This window comes from Ambystoma mexicanum, chromosome 3p (assembly GCF_040938575.1).
Source record: "Ambystoma mexicanum isolate Mex_15411 chromosome 3p, UKY_AmexF1_1, whole genome shotgun sequence".
Taxonomy (NCBI): Eukaryota; Metazoa; Chordata; class Amphibia; order Caudata; family Ambystomatidae; genus Ambystoma; species Ambystoma mexicanum.
The window spans coordinates 253,239,205-253,256,744 of record NC_090925.1 but is presented as its reverse complement, the minus strand read 5'-3'; the positions used below and the strand labels follow the sequence as shown (position 1 = coordinate 253,256,744).

The window sequence follows — 17,540 nt, the reverse complement described above, 5'->3', positions numbered from 1 at the left end:
GAGCCTGTACGTCTATTCCGAATATGTACTGATCTTCATGATCTAGTGAGAGATTATGGATGCATTCCATTATGATTCAACCACTCCCATATAGATCATATGGATTTTTGAATGCGACAGTCTAGTGAGGATGTACATATGTTCTGCATGTCAGATGTAGCTCGATTCCCAAGTTTTTATAAGATTGCTAGAGTCTGGCAGCGTATTTCTTTACTTAGTCCGTTTTGGTGACTCCCCAGTCTGAGAATCCATTGTTGTCCCTGTCCAAGTAGTATGGCTCCGATGTTCCCTCCACGTTTAGGTACTATTACTTTTTCAAGGATAGTCCAACTCATATCGTTCTCCGAGTGTTTTTTGGAACACGTAATGTTCAACCAGTGGAGCTCTAAGCCTCTTGCGTCTAATGTTGGATCTGTGTTCACAGATTCTTATTCTTACTGGTCGTGTGGTCATGCCCACATATTTTTTATCGCAGGGGCATTGGATCAGGTATACTACGTGTGTAGTGTTGCAATTAGTGAACATTCTTTGCTCCCATGGCATATTCCATCCTATTCTATAGATGTAGATAGTTTTGTGAAAGGGCATACTGAACAACTCCCGCAGGGAGCATGTCCTGTAATTTGTGTGTTTTGCCAGAGGCATGGTTGGTTATCGTTTTTGGGTAGCTCCTTATATGTATGTACGAGGCTGTCTTATATTCGTCCTTATTTTTACTGCAAATAGGGGGATAGATAGCTTGGTTTCTCCAATGTTAAGGAGATACCAAAGTCTCGTGATTTCCTTTTTGATCCTGTTCACCACGGAACTGTTTCAGGTCAGAATAGAATTAACGCAACTCATGAGAAAAATCAGTTTAAAACAATTCTTTGCAAACACTACCACACCAACACAGGATACCACCGGCCTGCGTAATAGATCCACATTCTACCCCCCACCCAATGCAATTACGCCTGAGTCCATCACGTTCGAGAAAGCAATATTGAAGAAATCTAATCAGAAGACCATACCCCATTCTACAATTTGAGCAAAATCGAACAATAGGCACTAAAAGATCTACAGAACAACTCTGAAATTATAATTAAATCTGCAGATAAGGGAGGTGCCATTGTGGTGATGGGTATAAATGACTACAATAAAATGGTCAACAACCCGGTGTAAGATAGAAACACCTATAGACAGTTTGGGACGGGTCCAACCAGTTCCCTGAAGAATCTGATCAATCCTATAATTGAGGAAGCAGCTGCAGAAGGCTACATCAGCATGAAAGAAGCAGAGTTCCTTGGTCCTAAATTTCCTAGATGCCATGCGTTCTATGCCTTACCTAAAATACATAAGGGCACCACACCAAGACCAGGAAGACCCATCGTCTCAGGAATAGGATTGATTTTAGAACCCCTGTCACAATTTGTAGATTTTTTCTCAAAAATGAGGTTGTAGCTATGAAATCTTACACTGATCGAACACAAAGCGAGTATGCGAGCTGGGGTGAGTAATATGAAGCCCCCCCTCCCGCTCTTTTTTCTAGACCATGTGTAGAACTGTTTGAGTAAACAAGTATCCACTTATCATTTGCTTTCATGCATAGATGCTATCCTAATTAGAAGATTGAGGAAGCACAATCAGCACTAGTTTACTCCAGAGGGACCTTGTAATACAATCTGCGGTCCACGGATACCACTTATGAAGAGGTAAGCGTTCCTCTTAGTATGACACTAAACAGCAGGAAATGACACCTGTAGACAAACGCAATATTGATAGTTGCCCTTCTACATGCACTCCCCTTCTAGGGAAGAGAAGACTGAAGAGTTTGCAGTCCCAGAGTCAGAATTGAGATGCCCTCCACACAGTGAATGAAGGAGCACAAGACACCTATTGACAAGAGGGTCTCTGTTACTAAACTATTCCCTGTATTACAAAGAAGCACAGGGAAGTCCTGAAGAAAGCGGAGAGCAGGTCCACATCCGCTGAAACCGGTTGACAAGAAGTGGTTTGGCTTGACGGACCAACCCCCAGAACCCATATAGAGAAAATGGGCCTGTAGCACTATTAAGTCATTTTATTGTTCTTTCCAATGTCAAAAGCACTTAGAATAAGACATTGAGTAATCTACGGAGGAATTATCCTCCATACGATTAGTTGTTTTCATTAATCACTACGATAAACCACACTAAATGGAAACAATATTAAAAAGATTCACATTGATTTCCATTATCAGTGTGCACTTCATTTTTAGCAACTGAGGAAAGTAATGAGAGAGGACAGGGCAAGCTCTTTTCTATCCCCTAACCCTTTGTAGGCGATACATCAGGGCATAACTAGGGCGAGACCACTCACTGTAAGGATAAAAAGAGCTCTTTATAGGGACAATGAGTTATTTACAGGGAACTGAGCTTGAGGAATAACTTTGAATAAAGATACTGTCTTTTTTGTGTTATAACAGTATGGGTAGAGACAGGACTGTCAACCCAGTGACTTTAATTGTGATTAATGAGACTGTCTGCCTGTCAAATCCAGTGTTATGAGACTGGGGGAGGGCCAGTGCAGCAAGGATGCAATTCTATACGCCCCACATAGAATTGCATTATTGCTGCTCTGTGACGTGCCTGTGTTTAACCGTTAACTGCTCACACGAGTTCACTGGAAGATTGGCTCTTCCTATAGAAAGGAGGGGCTCAGGGAGAAACTGTCACAGTGGCTGAATCCACCTGTTATTGATGTTCAAGCGTCTGCATCACCTAGACGATTTGCAGATTCTGCTTGTGAGGCTGCTAGGTCAGACTCTTTGTAATTGCCCGACCTTTCAAGAGATTTACTGCACTGTTAGTCAGCTGCAAATGCACAGAATTGTGTGACTAATTGTGCTGCACGGTGTTGCAGAGCTATGAATGGGTTTGCCAGGGTCACACTTAGCGGTCTGGTTAAAGGCCCTGCTTCTATCAGTGAAGATGGATAAATCATATTCAACTCATTGTTAATGTTAAAGGCTATTTATACTGTGCACTATCACCACTGGAGTGTTCCCCTGGCGGATCGGAATGGAAAAAGGGTAGGATGGGTTAGTAGGCTTGAGTGTGACAAGTGCAAGAGAGCTGTGATGTGCTGTTAGGAGCTTCAGTTCGGTTAATACCATTCGCTGTGCTGTGTAGACATCACACAGGTCCCACCACCCAGAAGTTGTATTTCCACAGTCTGCTAGAGACAGCACCAATATGTGAGGGACATTAACAATTGCGCAGGCTACATTAGCTGCTGCAGAGCCCTGTCATTTATTCCATAGCTCTAAACATGCTTAGTGTTGTCCTTAAACAGAAGATAGTTCATAAACACCACTTAAGAGAGTTAGGTCTGCTTGGGGGATGATCCCGTTAAAGAGTACCCGAAAGATTGGGCTTTTGTCGAGGCAAAATTAACATACCACATCCAAAATAAAAACATGTTATGTCCCTTCTCCATGGATCGAACAAGAGTGTTAGCAATTAACCCCGTTCAGATTCAGCCAAATAAATCAAGGGCCATGCATGACATTGTTGGCACTTCCGTTTCCGGCCGGTCCCCGTCCCCAATCAAACTCACCAGACAGAACCTATGCGTTTTGAAGAATTGATTTAAAAACGCAACCGCTTGCAGCGATTCCTGTGCTAAGCACATGCCCGTTCCACCATGGCCAAAAGTGTGCGTCCTACTCCTATTACAGTAATATGGCACAGCAGTTCACACAACGGAGCAGGACGATTTGGCGCGGCCAGTTCGACACGGGCCGTTTTGCCGCGACCGCTTCGGCGCAGGAGACATTTAGGCATGCCCATTTTGCCGATCCAAGTTCGGCACTGCGACGTTTCGCCGCAGGGATCTTTTGGCGCAAGGGAAACAATTGAAAGGTTAATCTTTTTTTCAAGAACAATAAAAATTAAAACAAAGTGCCGTTTCTGTGTACAAGGAACACGTTTGCTGCTGCAAATATGCCACCCGGAGTCACTGCTTTCTGCGGAAATGCTGACTCAATCTATGCCTGCATTTCACCGCTACGCCACAATTAAACTGACCCAATACTCATACCATGTATGTCTGACACGGGTCTCATTACTCATTCTTGGATCATTGCGATTGCTTTTCCATTTGTAAAAGTACAGCAACCTTCCTGCACAATGCACATTATGATGAGACAAAGGAAACGGGATTGGCCACCCGGCGAACGGACTGCAAGTTGTTTCATGAACCACGACAGGGGCGAACATAACTGGATATTTCAGCTCTGAGCAATTATGGTGTAAGAGAGGGGTCATTAGCCAGTTGATTTTGCGCATTCAGGGGATCACGCAGGTTTCTTAATCTTTTAAAGCATGAGTACGCAGAGGGAAATAGATTACTTTACCCCCGCACGCAGGGTGCCTAGGGCTGGGCACAAGAGGCAGAGATGCCAGCCCCTGCTCTGTAATTACAGATCATTAAATGGCCTCATCAGGTGTCCTCACCACTCTGCAATGTGCCTCACCTCCAGGAATGCGAGGTGCCAGCCCCCGCACTGAGGAACCGGCTGTGCAGCCACCGACAAGCGAGCACAAATACCAGAGGTTAACAGGGTTAATTTCCCCATACTGACATACGTAACGGGGTTAATTTCCCCTCTTAGACATGTTCCAGCGTCTGTCTGGAAGGTGTCCCAGTCCCTCTCGCCCCCACCTTTGGTCCCATTTTAAGCATTTATTCAAATAGCTATACTGTGCCAACAAGACAGCTCAGACGGATAAGGCACATTTTACAGAAAACTCAGGTCACAAGTTCAGCTTGCTGCAAAAGAGCCGTCGGCATGGTCATGCCTCTGCTGTAAAGCGCTCCATCTTCAAATAACAATACATAGCATGTGTCTGCTGTCAGTTACAATCCTAGCAAGATAGCTGCGTGGGTGTAGCCCTTCGGCAAAGATGCCTGTGTGACCTGCGGGTCACATGTTGTTCCCAATGCACTAAAGTAGTCCAATCAGGAAATGTGCCAGTCCAGAGCTCCGTCTACAGCTTGTGGAGTTTAGGCTCCAGTTACAGTTAGACATCTCAGGGGAGTCCTTTGTCCTAGCTATGACTAACCTGCAGCAGGTCTCATGAAACTTGTGAAGCCAGATAGCTCAGCAGGTACCTGCACAGCGCTAACTTGATGCACCCCTGTCCAGCCGTATCTCTCGACACCCCTTCCCAGTCAGAAGCATTGTGGCGAGCGCTGCGTTTTGTCTGCAACCTCCTCAAAGCGCCAGAGGCATGGTGCCGACCCTACGCACAGGGCTCTATCTATGTTCCTTATCCAGGAACTTTTGAACAATAAAAACATCTTCTGAAGAAATATCCTCATCTATGAGATTAATTTTTTGAAGATACAATATGCTTGCATGTCAACAAACATATCTGAATGTATGAATTGACATGTAATCCTAAAAATCATCTTAAATGTTTAGCTCAACTATGAGCTTGTGAAAGTGTGCAGGGGACGGGAGTTCATCCATCAGAATCTTGTTCACGTATATTTCACAATCCAGATGCCAGGATTGATTGCCATCTCTCCTGCACCTTGAATTTATCAAAAGCACCAGGGTGCTACTATAAATCATTCTGAAATTTTGAAACAACTAAAATAACGCTGTGCAAGGTGAACAGACAGTAAATGAAGAAAAAGAGGCAGCTGATGACTTCTGTTCCTGGCAGTTCCTGCAGATCTCGCTGTTCCTGTGCCTCAGTCGTGGGGACAAGAGGGAGGACGTCGGGGGACTCCTGCACTGCACTGGGACAGGTCAAAAGCTTGCAACTGGCTAAACCTCAATTTCGGTGGCTGCAAGTAGTGCACACAAACTGGTGTCCCTCTCCCTGGTTCTACGGTTTCCTGCAGCAACTCTGAAGAAATTCAACCAACTCACCCAGTCAAACGCTTTTTCTGCATCAAGTGATAGAAAGAGTGCTCCCTTGTCTCGCACCGACCTGGAGCTCATAATGTGTAGGGTCTTGCGCACACTGTCAGCTCCCTGTCCGTTTTGGAAGAAGCCCACCTGATCAGCATGGAGCAGGCGGGGAAGCACGATTCCAGGAGTGCTGCCATGATTCTCGCGAAGATCTTAGCGTCTATGTTAAGAAGGGATATAGGCCTATATCAGGCACATTCCCTCAAGTCCTTCCCTTCTTTGGGTTTCACAGTTATTAAAGCTTGCAAGAAGGTCGGGGGAATTGTGTCGCTACCCGCTATTGTGTTATAGAGGTTGGCTAAGGGTTTGGCCAGTAAGGATTGATGTTGCTTAGAGAAATTGGCAGTGAAGCCGTCCTCCCCCGGGGGCCTTCCTCACCCTGAGCCCCTTGATGGCAGCTGCAACCTCCTCTCCAGTCACTTCCCTCTCCAAGGCCTCACTTTCCACCCTCTGCAATTTGGGGAGGTCGCAGTTGGCCAGATATTGCTGAACATTCTATATTGTCTTATCGGTGGGTCTTGAATATAGTTCCCTATAATAGTTCTCAAAGCATTCCGCTATGTCTTTGCCACCCCTGGTGATTTGTCCCCCTGTCACCCGAATACCAGCCACCCTACTTTCAGCTCTACAGCACCTGGCCCTTCGCGCCAAGAGGGTTCCCACTACACCGCCCTTCTCATAATATTTCTGGCGAGAGTATCTCATTTTTTGGAGGACTTCCCCAATCAGAACCGTATGCGTTCCTGCCTCTTCTCTCTCATAGTATTGAGAAGGGTTCCCCTGTCGCTACCCCACCGCCCCCGGGTGAGCTGCCTACGCAGTGCCCTCAGCTCTTCTTGAATCCTTGCCTCAATCAATGCCCGCTCCCTTTTCCTGTGAGCCCCCTCTGCTATTAACCGGCCGCCGAAACATGGCTTTGGCGGCCTCCCAGACCATGGTCATGGCCGTCTCCCCAGTGTCATTGGTCTCGAAATAGGTCCTCGCCTCATTAGCCATGAATTCCCTGAACACCAGATCCCTAAGCATTGTGTCATTGCACCGCCACCTATAGGTTCGATGTGGCTGGGAGAGCCGCCACGTCACTGAGATCAACTCGTGCTCTGACCATGTAATAGCGTCCACTGTTGGGACACCCATCTCTTCCTCCTGTTCCCTGGGGACCAACAAGAAATCAATTGATGGGGGGACGAGAAAAAGGTGGAACCCCTGGCTGTCGAGTTGGTTTTCCGCCAAACATCTACCCAAAAATAGTCCTGCAATAGTTCCCGGAATGCCAGGTTATCCCTCGAGGGGTTCCTGTGTTTTAGCCGACCACCAGTCCAGTCGAGGGTCTAGCATTAGGTTGAAGCCCCCCCCCCCCCCCCGCCCACTCATCCAACTTCTGGAACACCTGTCCAACATTAGGGGCATAGAGGGTGGCAATTGTAACTCGAGTCCCTTCCCAGCCTAGTTTCAATTCCCTCCAGAGCAAACTACTTTCCCAACAGAATCCCTACACCCTCCCTCCTGGAAGTCTTATGGGAGGCGCAGAAATTTCCAGCAATTTCCTTTCCTTTAATCGGTGATTCCGCTCCCCTCTGATAGTAAGTCTCCTGTAGGGGTATCTGCAGCTTCTGCTCGCAGAACATGTTACTCATAAGAGATCGTATTCTGTGAATTTAGGCACTTTACGTTGAAATTGCCGACCTGCACCTCAGCCATAGCCTTTACTAACCTTTCCCTGTATGTACATCACCCGTCCAACCAGGCCCCTGGGCCTCCTCACCTCTGGGTAGCATGGCTTGCACTGCCCGTCCCTCCACTTCACCCCTCCCCATATTCCCCTCCCCATTTCCCCCCCTCCCTCTCTTGCCCTCCCCCTGAGCCTAACTTGAGGCGTCCGTTCACACCCCCGAAAGATACCGGAGACGATCGAGGAAACAGGGCATCTCCCTCCACCCTGAGCACACCATCCAAAAACTTCAACCTGCTTAACCTTTTAAACTGCAAACCCTTCTCACCAAACACCCCTCATTACCCTAAGAGTGTGGCTTCTCTCTCCTCAGAAAAGTCGTGGAGGTGACGTTCAAGGACCCGGCTACAGCCGGCCAACAGAAGCACTGCAGCTCATGCATTTGCTCCCCCCGCCACAGAGCACCCGAACCATCTAACTGAAAGAACTGGTTGTAACATGAACAACCCCCCCCCCCCACCCACAGGGGTTTCCCACCCCACAGGGTCCGTGAACTCTTACATTGTGAAAGAACCAGGATTCTCATCTTTTACCCTCTCATGGGGGAGTGTTCAACTTCTGATATTTAGAGCCCCCCTTCATCTCCTTTTCTCTCACATCGCATCAAGCCCTCTGGGGCCCCTAGCCGGTGTCGGACCTCTTCCACTCCTGTCCGCTGAGGGCCCGCACCCTGAGCCGATCAGTTCCTCTGACCCTTTGGATCTCCAGGTGGCATCTTTCCCCCTCCTACTCAAATTCCAAAGAGAACTGGTACCCCCAGCGGTATATCTCTCCCTTCTCCTGTAAACATCTGGTGAGGGCTCCACACTTCCGGTGTGTAGGCAGAGAGGTCTTGGAAGATAGATATTGCAGAGTCACCGTAGTTTATCACCTTGAGCCGTTTTGCCCTCTGGAGGATCTTCATTCAGTCGCTGTAGTAATGCAAACGTGCAAGGACCGTCCTCAGTCCCTTTGCCCCTCCTCCTGCCCTATGGACTCTGTCAATCACAAGTTTGTCACCATTGTCCACCCAGAGGGGGGAGTTTAAATATGTCCTGCACTTGGTCTTCCAGGCCCTATAGGGTCTCCCCATCCGCCTCGATCAGTTTGAAAATCCAGAGGTTATTCCACCGCTCTCAATTTTCAATATCATCCAGCTTGAGGCGAAGTTGTTCTTCGCGCCGCTCCATCTCGATGAAGCAGGCCTCCACCTGTGTTTCTAGGAAGCCTGTGGAAGTTTGGTTTGCCTCCAACCCCTCCACTCTATCCTCCAGTGTAGTCACTTTGGCAGATAGGTCGGCGATCTTGGTCCCCATGTCAGTTCTCATACCTCTAATCTCCTCAAGGATGATCTGTATGTTTGATTGGCCGTGTGGTCGCTTCCTCCATCCCTTCGTCCTCGGCACAGAACTGGAAGCATGCAAGGGACTCCTTCCAACTCATACAGGGTTCTGTCACCCCCTCACTTCGTTCCACAGGTGGTCTGGGCACCAGCTCGCTTGCTCTTCAACTCTGCCGTGGGTCCGGGTCCCAGGCTCGTGGTGTGTGGGGCCCCTCTGCTATTCCAGGCAGCCTTGAGACTGTTTCTACAGCGTACGTCTAAGCTTCTAGGTAGCCTTCAGGGGAGCACAAGAGGACAGTCCACCCCGCCCTCTGGCTTCCAGTTAGCGGGGGAAATGTCAAAATCACAGCAGGGTCCTCACTTGAACCTCTCGGGGGCCCAGCTGTTGACCCCCCCCTTGTTGTGTTTTAAGCACCCCCTCAGGGGGTGTGCAGAGGCACCCACTGGGGTCCGGTCTCAAGCCATATCTGTGGTCACCTTCTCTCTTCTCCCATTAGCCTTGGGGTGCCTGGTAGGGGATTGAGGGTGTACCCCATTTCCTCAAACACCAGAAAGACTGGTTGCAGCCCTAAATGCAGCTTTGACTGCTCCCCTCAATCCAGGGACCGTCCTTGTGTTCAAGTCCCAGTTATGTGTGGGCAATTGCACTCTGGCTCCCTCCGCATGTAGGTGGGGGGGTGGGAGGACCGCACACGAGTACCAGTCGCCGGGGCATTCAGACGACCTGGGGGTGAGTGGGGGTGTTTATCGGGGGTAAATGGGACTCGCCAGCCCTCCTCTTCCTCCGCCCCCAATGCCCCAATGTCAATGTGTGGCGCTCGCCTCCAGAGACTAGGACTCACCCCGCGGGACGGCAACACTGCTCGCCCACCGGTCACAGTCGCGGTTGCATCCTCGGGGTACCTCTCGCCTCACTTGTTCGCCCAAGCACCGCGTTCCACTGGTGGGGGATGCAGGCAATGGCCTGCCACCACAGTGACCCCAGGTTAGGGCTGCTTCTCCAACCCCGTCGTTCTTCTCCAACCCTGCCGTTCGATCTTCAGGGGTCCGGCGGGAGCGTCCAGGGACACGAAGGCGCCTCGCCCACCTTGCAGGGAGCGTCCAGACTGGTGCCTGCTCAGCAGCCTCCGCTCTTCCTGGGTACAGCGCGGGCACGGTGCTCTCACCTCGCCTGATGAGGAGGGTGACGCAAGGGGAGGGGGGGGGGGGCGTGCCGGCCCTCAGCTATCAGTCTTTCGCCGTCAGGGCAGGGGCTCAGGACACAATAACTCGACCCCCCTGCTGCACCATTGGGTCCAACACTCAAATATCGCAGGTTGAAGGCAGACACTCAGGTCTGAGACGGAGCTCCGAGCCATCTTGCCTGCGCCCCCTGGTGGCCTCCTCCCCTATACTTCTATATTCAGCGTCTTCTGGGTCTCATCCACTCTTACAACCTCAGGTGATATTCATATGCCAACGACACACAGATCCTGGTCCGTTTCGATCTTGACCATGCAGAGCTGTCGTCGTGCCCATGTCGGTGCTTGGTGGCCATGGGGATCTGGATGAACCAGAACTGGCTGAAGCTCAACAGGGACAAGACGGAAGTGTTGGTTTTGGGTGCACCGGCAGGGTTGTCACTCTGGGTGCCTGCTTTTTGGCCATTGTCGCTGGGCAACCTCCCTACTCCAGCTTCTGTCCTGAAAAATCTATGGGTGTCTTTCGGCCACCCTGTCCATGACTCAGCAAGTGACAGCAGTTTGTAAAATCGAGGCATTTCCTACTTAGGAATTTGCATAAAGTACTCAATTTCGTTCCTCCCCATCTTCGTCCACCAGTGGTAGCTGCCCTTATCCTTAGTCGAATAGACTATTGTAACTCTCTATCTATCCAAGCTAAAGGGTGTGATCCAGCTGCTGCAAAACCAGGCAGCACGGGTGGCCACTGGCTCCCACTTTTGAGCCCATACCACCCACACCCTTCGACGCTTGCATTGGCTACTGGTGTCCAAGCGCATGGACTTCAAAACACTGCCTTGTTCACCGAACCCTGCCGGGTCCTGGGGCTGGCTATTTGCAGAACAGATTTGTTTGCTACTGCCGACGCACAATCTGTGCTCACGGACAGCTGGCCTTCTGGTGATCCCCGCATATAGGCATGCTAGGATTGGGGGGGGGCCCCGAGCATTCTCAGAAGCAGCGGCCAGATCGTGGAATGCCCTGCCACACGCATTAAAACAGATCACAGATCATCTGGAATGTAGACAGTCCCTGAAAACGTTTATATTCTAGAGCAGAATAAGGTGGACTGTATTGTGGTTTCCTAGTGCCAAGATGCCTTATGGCAGTAGTGCGCTCTATAAATCCTTATAACATAACGCAGCAGTTATTCTAGCAATGCAGTCAGATTAATCTGAGGTAATCAAGGGACAAGGCATTGGGCAATACCTAAACTATCCACGCAAAATGAATCTATCAATGTAACAGATAATTTAGCAATGAGACTATTCATCTGGAGCAATTAAGCAGCATGGTACAGTTGGGCAATTTCTGATCTAGGAGTACAGAATTAACCCAGCCATTTAAATGAATACAGCAATGCAATAAATAATCAAGCAAAGCAGATATCTAATCTACGGCCATTAAGACGTTGAATACATTTGGGCAGCAGTTAGTCCAGCAGTGAAAACAATAGTCTGGCATTTCTATGTTTTGATCTTGCATTGCTAACGTCGATCTAGCAATATAAAAGGCTAGCATTGCAATAATGAATCCGAGGTCAAATGAAGTTGAGCAATGACGATCTAGCAGAGAAAAATGTGTCCATTACGAACGCAATCCAGCAATGCAAAATCAGCGTATCACTAACAATCTGCCAATGCAACAACTAATCAGGTGCAATCAAGGCACATAGATCTGCAGTTGTCCAACTAAACTATCCGTGCAAACTAATCTAGCAATGTAAACAAAATAAAAACATGAATCTAATAATCCAATAGTTAATTTTACAAAGCAAACCATTAATATTAAGGAATCAATAAGAGAAGAACTTTTGAGCAACTGTTAATTTAGTAGTGCAAACACCTGACAATGGAGACACAATCTGGAGAAATCAAGTAGGCAGGTCAGGTTGGGCAAGTATCAATCTAGCAATGTGAGCATTTCCTCTAATAATGCAAGTGAGGAATGACATACAGTAAAGTAAGCCAATAATTGATGTATCTGTGTAAACGGAATCAGACAATGCAACTATCAACATAATTACTCTTACAATCAGCAGCGAGATACAGTTGGGGAATAATAACTTTAGCAGTGTTAAAATGAATTTAGAAATGCAAACTATTAATGTTATGTGATCAATAATGAAAGTACATTTGGGCAGCTATTAATTTAGTACTGAGACTATTGCTCTAGCAGTGCAAATACTGGGACAATCACGCAGCCAAGTACATTTTGGCAGTAGTTACAGCAATCTAGCAATATAACAATTAGTCTGAGGCGATCAAAGAGCAATGCTAGCTGACTCATTGCCCCTTCCTGTTTGTGGATTGGTATGCTGGATCTGGGGAAGATGGTGGGGATGGTGGCAGCAGTAGGGTGAAAAGGGGAGGCGGCAGCAGGGCAAGGAAGGCACATCAGGCACGCAAACAGGTGACAACCGTTTCTATTCGCCGACTGAGCTTGGAGGAACTGGTTTGTAAGTGTTATGGTCACAGGACAGCAATTAATGGTGGCTAGGGAGGGGAGATGCATGCAACGGGAAATCAAACGAAGGCTGCAGGTTTGTGAAGCCGTGAAAGTTACAGAACCTAACAGAGGGTCCAAACGAGAGAGTATGATAATTCACTCAAAGTTCTGTGGCGGGGGGGGGGGGTATATAGAAAGTGGTGTTAAGAGGGGAAACAATTTATGTGGGCTGGTTCAATGGTGACTTGGTTTAGAGGACAGTGGGAAGGAATAACTTGTGAGGCATATTGGAAGATAGGTCTGGGGTAACTCATTCATTGGCGAGATTGTTGAATGGTTGTGGAATAGATCAGCAAAATTGTGATCTGGGATAATTTTTTGGTTGGTGAAAGTCTGGTTGTTTTGCGCAGTCTGTTGTGAGATCCATACCTTTTACAAGGGGTCACTTGACTGACTATTTGGTGATGCAATTGCAATCGTAATTATATGATGCTTGGACAGACCAATCATCACAATCTTTTTTACAGTAAGAATACACATGTCCCAGCCAGTTTTCATAGGATTATGCATGTCAAGAAGAACTGACAGTGCCGTGAGCGCTGCTCTCTGCAATCTCATTTTAGCTGCATGCAATTATTTGTGTCAGCGATAAGCCAGGATAGAAGGCATGTGTATGTTGTCACCTGCATGTTTTATCGAAATAATGGTGAACTTTTATATTTCTCCTGGTTCATGCATAAGCCGATTTACGGATTCTACGTCCATTCTCCACAGAAGGCTGGCCACTCGTTGGGAGTCTGCCACCACAAAGCAATGCACAACAAAAGCTCTGTGTTAAAACAAAATAAATGATGTACAGCATAAATACCTCCCAGAGCAGACAATTCATGGCCTCCACTTCCGCTGCTGCCCAGAGCCCCAGGCATGGGTGGGTTGTTCAGGAACTCATTCACTTTACGACAGTGCTCTTCATCCTTATCTGTCTTGGGTTCCTGTAAGAGAACAGACTTTAGAGAGCAGCTACCAATATTGATACAAACAGTCTCAAGCAGTACACTTTCCTTTACTCATTAAGTAACATCTCTAAGTAGGTCATGAGCCAAAGAATTGGCTGTGAAGAAAAACCTGCAGTTGGGAACACAAAAAGATGACGCTAACCTGGATAGGCCAGGAGAACAGCCCAAGAGCAACGTAGTAATGGGATTCAAGATTGCGGTCTGCGCTTTTATTACCTCCCCCTCCCCTGTGCCATGCGATCTGAGGTCTGAGACTAAGAATGCTAGGGAATGAGGAGTCCGAGATCAGTAAATCAAGGACAGGAGTGAGAATTGTGCAAGAGACTATCCACCTGGACTCAAAATGTGCACGCGCCTATAGCCACTGGCTGTTGATAATGGACTCTTGCTGACCTAAAAATAAATGTAAATGTGAGCATGACGATAAGAGAGGCAGAGTAACCTTGTGTATGTTGCAAAATATTTACTCATGCGCCCCCCACCAATCATTAAACGGAGTAATAATACTATATCTGTCAAAAAGACAATGGGGGAAGAAAAGAGCCTTCAAGGTGCATTGTGTAATGAAAGTATCAAAAGCAGCAAAAAAGGCAAGACTAACATCGTATTTCATCTTGGAAAATGGAGTGAATCTCCCAAAAAATAACCATACAACTTGCCATTGCGGCAAATATAGTAAAGAAATTCCATCCTGATAATATAAAAAAATCTCTTAAATAGAATCTGCACATGCTTTGAGCAACCGATCCGCCACATAGTGTCTGAAGTGGGATTACTAGAATCTGACAGACATGATGTAAAAGTTAAAAGAAAAAGACCACTCCCACAAAGATTACAATGCTGAGATCATCGACATTTAAGTTTTTAACAAGGGCAAGTGTCAACCCCAACAGGCAGAAACCATCAGAATAGCACCAACGCAGCATGCAGAATCTCTCAGACTGGCACAGCCTGAACGGATTTAAGCTTTTAAAGACGCAATACAATCATAAGGAGAACAAAAAATAAAAAAAATGGCAGCTAACGTAAAGCTTTCTTTACCACAAACGCTAGATATTATTGCCTTGCCTCCAATTTTTCTAAATGTCCCCGCCTTATCACTGCAAATACATATCCAGGAGACCTTGGTCTCGGGAGAATAGCTCAGGGGCAACGTGCTCGCCTTGGAAGCAAGATGGCACGGAGAACCACAGGTTCAATCCGAGGGTCCGCGCTTAGAAACCTCTGGGCATTAAGCACGTTATAAATAACCTATCATATCATACCTCTTTTTTCCACCAACCTCAAGACTGTCACCAAAACAGCAATCTGGCCAGAGGAAAATTGAGTGCACTTCTATCATGGAGAGAATATACACAGCAGGCACACAGATATGCAAACACTACAGGAGACACAGTTTTGTCAAAATCGCCTGAACACGCTCTTTTTGATGTTGCTCGGTTATAGGTGAACCGTTGGAGCCTAGGCGGTTGGCTACAAATCAAACTATTTGTATTATCAAATCATGGATTTAGTGGCTCCAAAAACAGATGAAAACGCAAAAAATTTTAGAGAAAAATTGCAATAGTGTAATTCCTTTTTTTCTTAAATCAGTTTTTTACTTTATCATATTGTAACAAGTATAACAAACACATGAGTGGAGTGGTTGGTTACCTCTTTTCCAATATCCATATTTTGACAACCTTTTCAGGTGCATACGACACAAGACGGTCACATATAGCAACCTCCCAAACCCCTAGCATTCCCCGAAAAGAGATTTCCCAATTTCTCCTGTTCCACATAACAAACACCCCCTATCCATGTAGTCTTTCTTCAAGGCGGTCTCAAGTCCTGTGACTAATGCATTGAGCATTTGTACCCAGTCCAACATTCCTCCCTCCATTTCATTTTCCCCTTGCTTACGTTAAGTTTCCATCTCAGCTGTGGGCAAGGAACAAGTTACTTACCTGTAACTGTTCTCCAACATGAGTCTGGCATGGATTCACAGTCTCATGAATATTCCCCGTCGTTAGGCTGGGAATCCTCGGTAAAGAAAAAAATCAGTTTCACTTCTGAACTGTCTTTCTCCTAACAACCAATCACTGGTCTCTGGGTCATACTGCCCCCAGCCAATGACTGCCCTCTACTTAAGCCCCTCCCCTGGCAGCCATCTTCAGATTTGGTAGCACGTAAAGTGGCAGTAGGACCAAGAGAAGAGCCGCAGAGGGGTAGGCGGGAGGGTTTGCATGTGAATCCATGCCAGACCCATGCTGGAGAACAACAGTTACAGGTAAGTAGCTTGTTCCTTATCCAGCATGGGGTCCAGCATGGATTCACATGCTCCTGAATAAAGAATACATAGCAGTATACACATGCACAACCACGGGAGGTGGCAAGGCTCAACATGACGCATTTCAACAACTCAACATTAAGCATCTCTTACCTCCTCACCAGGCTCACCTTCAAGCGAACAGGTTGCACAGCACTGCTTGGCCAACTCTGGACTCCTCCCTGGAATCCCGGTGACGCAGTAGAATCTCGTGAAGGTGTGCGTCGACCTCCACGTAGCAGCCCTGCAGATGTCCAGCAGGGGTACACCAGACAGGAACGCCTTAGTTGCAGTAATCGGTCTGGTCGAATAGGCTCTCGGACGGCGAGGCAACGGTCGGTTTGCCAACCACTGACAAAAGGGTGATGCAGCCGTAGAGCCACCTTGAAATGGAAGCCTTGGAGGGGGCCTTCCCTTGGTTCACAGGGCCAAAGTTCACGAACAGTTGTGACGTCTTCCGAAAACTTTGTGCGGTCCACGTAGAACTTCAGCGATCTAGCTACATCCAGCGAGTGCAAAGTACTCTCAGCCGGCGACAAAGGCGTCGGGAAGAAAACACCAAGGGCTCATTTAGGTCGACGGCACCTTGGGCATGAAGGAGGGGTGCGTCCGTAGCACTACCCTCGTTTCGTGAAAAGTTAAGTACGGAGGTTTATAGGAGAGGGCCTGGATCTCTCCCACTCGTCTCTCTCGTCGTGCGGAGTTGATGGCCACAAGAAACGCTGTCTTCCATGATAACAAATTCAGTGGCGCCGAATGCATAGGCTCGAAGGGAGGACCCATGAGCCTCGTCAGCACGATATTGAGCTGCCACGCCAGGGTCGGAGCCTTCACCAGCGGAAAAGTCCTTTCATGAACTCCTTGACCAGGCGGTGCGAACACAGCGACGACCGCCCCGGAGTTCTGGTGTAGCGGGACATAGCCGCCAGATGAATCTTGATGGAAGCGTGCGCCAGTCCTGCATCGGCCAGAGACAGCAAGTACAGCAGCACCTGAGGGGTCGTAATCCGTAGAGGGTTTATCTTCTGTGCACAGCACCAGACAGTGAACCTCTTCCGCTTATGTCAGTAGCATTTCAGTTTCGAAGAAACCCTGTCCTTGGCAAGTACCTCCTTGAAGTCAGCCGGGATCTCGTATCCTCCAAACTCTAGCGCTGCAGGAGCCATGCCTGCAAGTTCAGAGACACTGGGTCGTGATGCAGGATTGCGCCTCCTTCTCTGGCGAGAAGATCTGCGACCACCGGAAGCTTAACTGGAGGGGACGCTGACAAGTCCAGAAGGTCCGCGTACCATATTTGTCTCGGCCATGCCAGTGCGACAAGGGTCATCCTGCACCGGGACCGTCAGTTGATTGATGAGTCGCAGAAGCAACAGCAACAGAGGGAACGCATAGAGAAACCAGCCGTCCCAGGGGAAAGAGAACGCATCCCCCATGCTCCACGGCTGGGGAAACCTGCTGGCGAACCTCCGGCACTTGGTGCTCGTCGCAAACAGATTGATGTGGGGATTGCCCCATCGTCGGAACTAAATATGCACTTGATCCTGCCGAAGC

General features: G+C 48.0%; 1 protein-coding gene across 2 annotated transcripts in view; it reads right to left on the bottom strand.

Moving 5' to 3' along the window:
- ADRM1 (ADRM1 26S proteasome ubiquitin receptor) overlaps nt 1–17,540 on the bottom strand; it is a 337,972-nt gene that overhangs the window by 193,345 nt on the left and 127,087 nt on the right. For both annotated transcript variants that reach the window (XM_069650735.1, XM_069650736.1), the window contains one exon: nt 13,534–13,657. In XM_069650735.1, the coding sequence (XP_069506836.1) occupies nt 13,534–13,657 (124 nt within the window). The remainder of the gene's footprint in view (nt 1–13,533; nt 13,658–17,540) is intronic.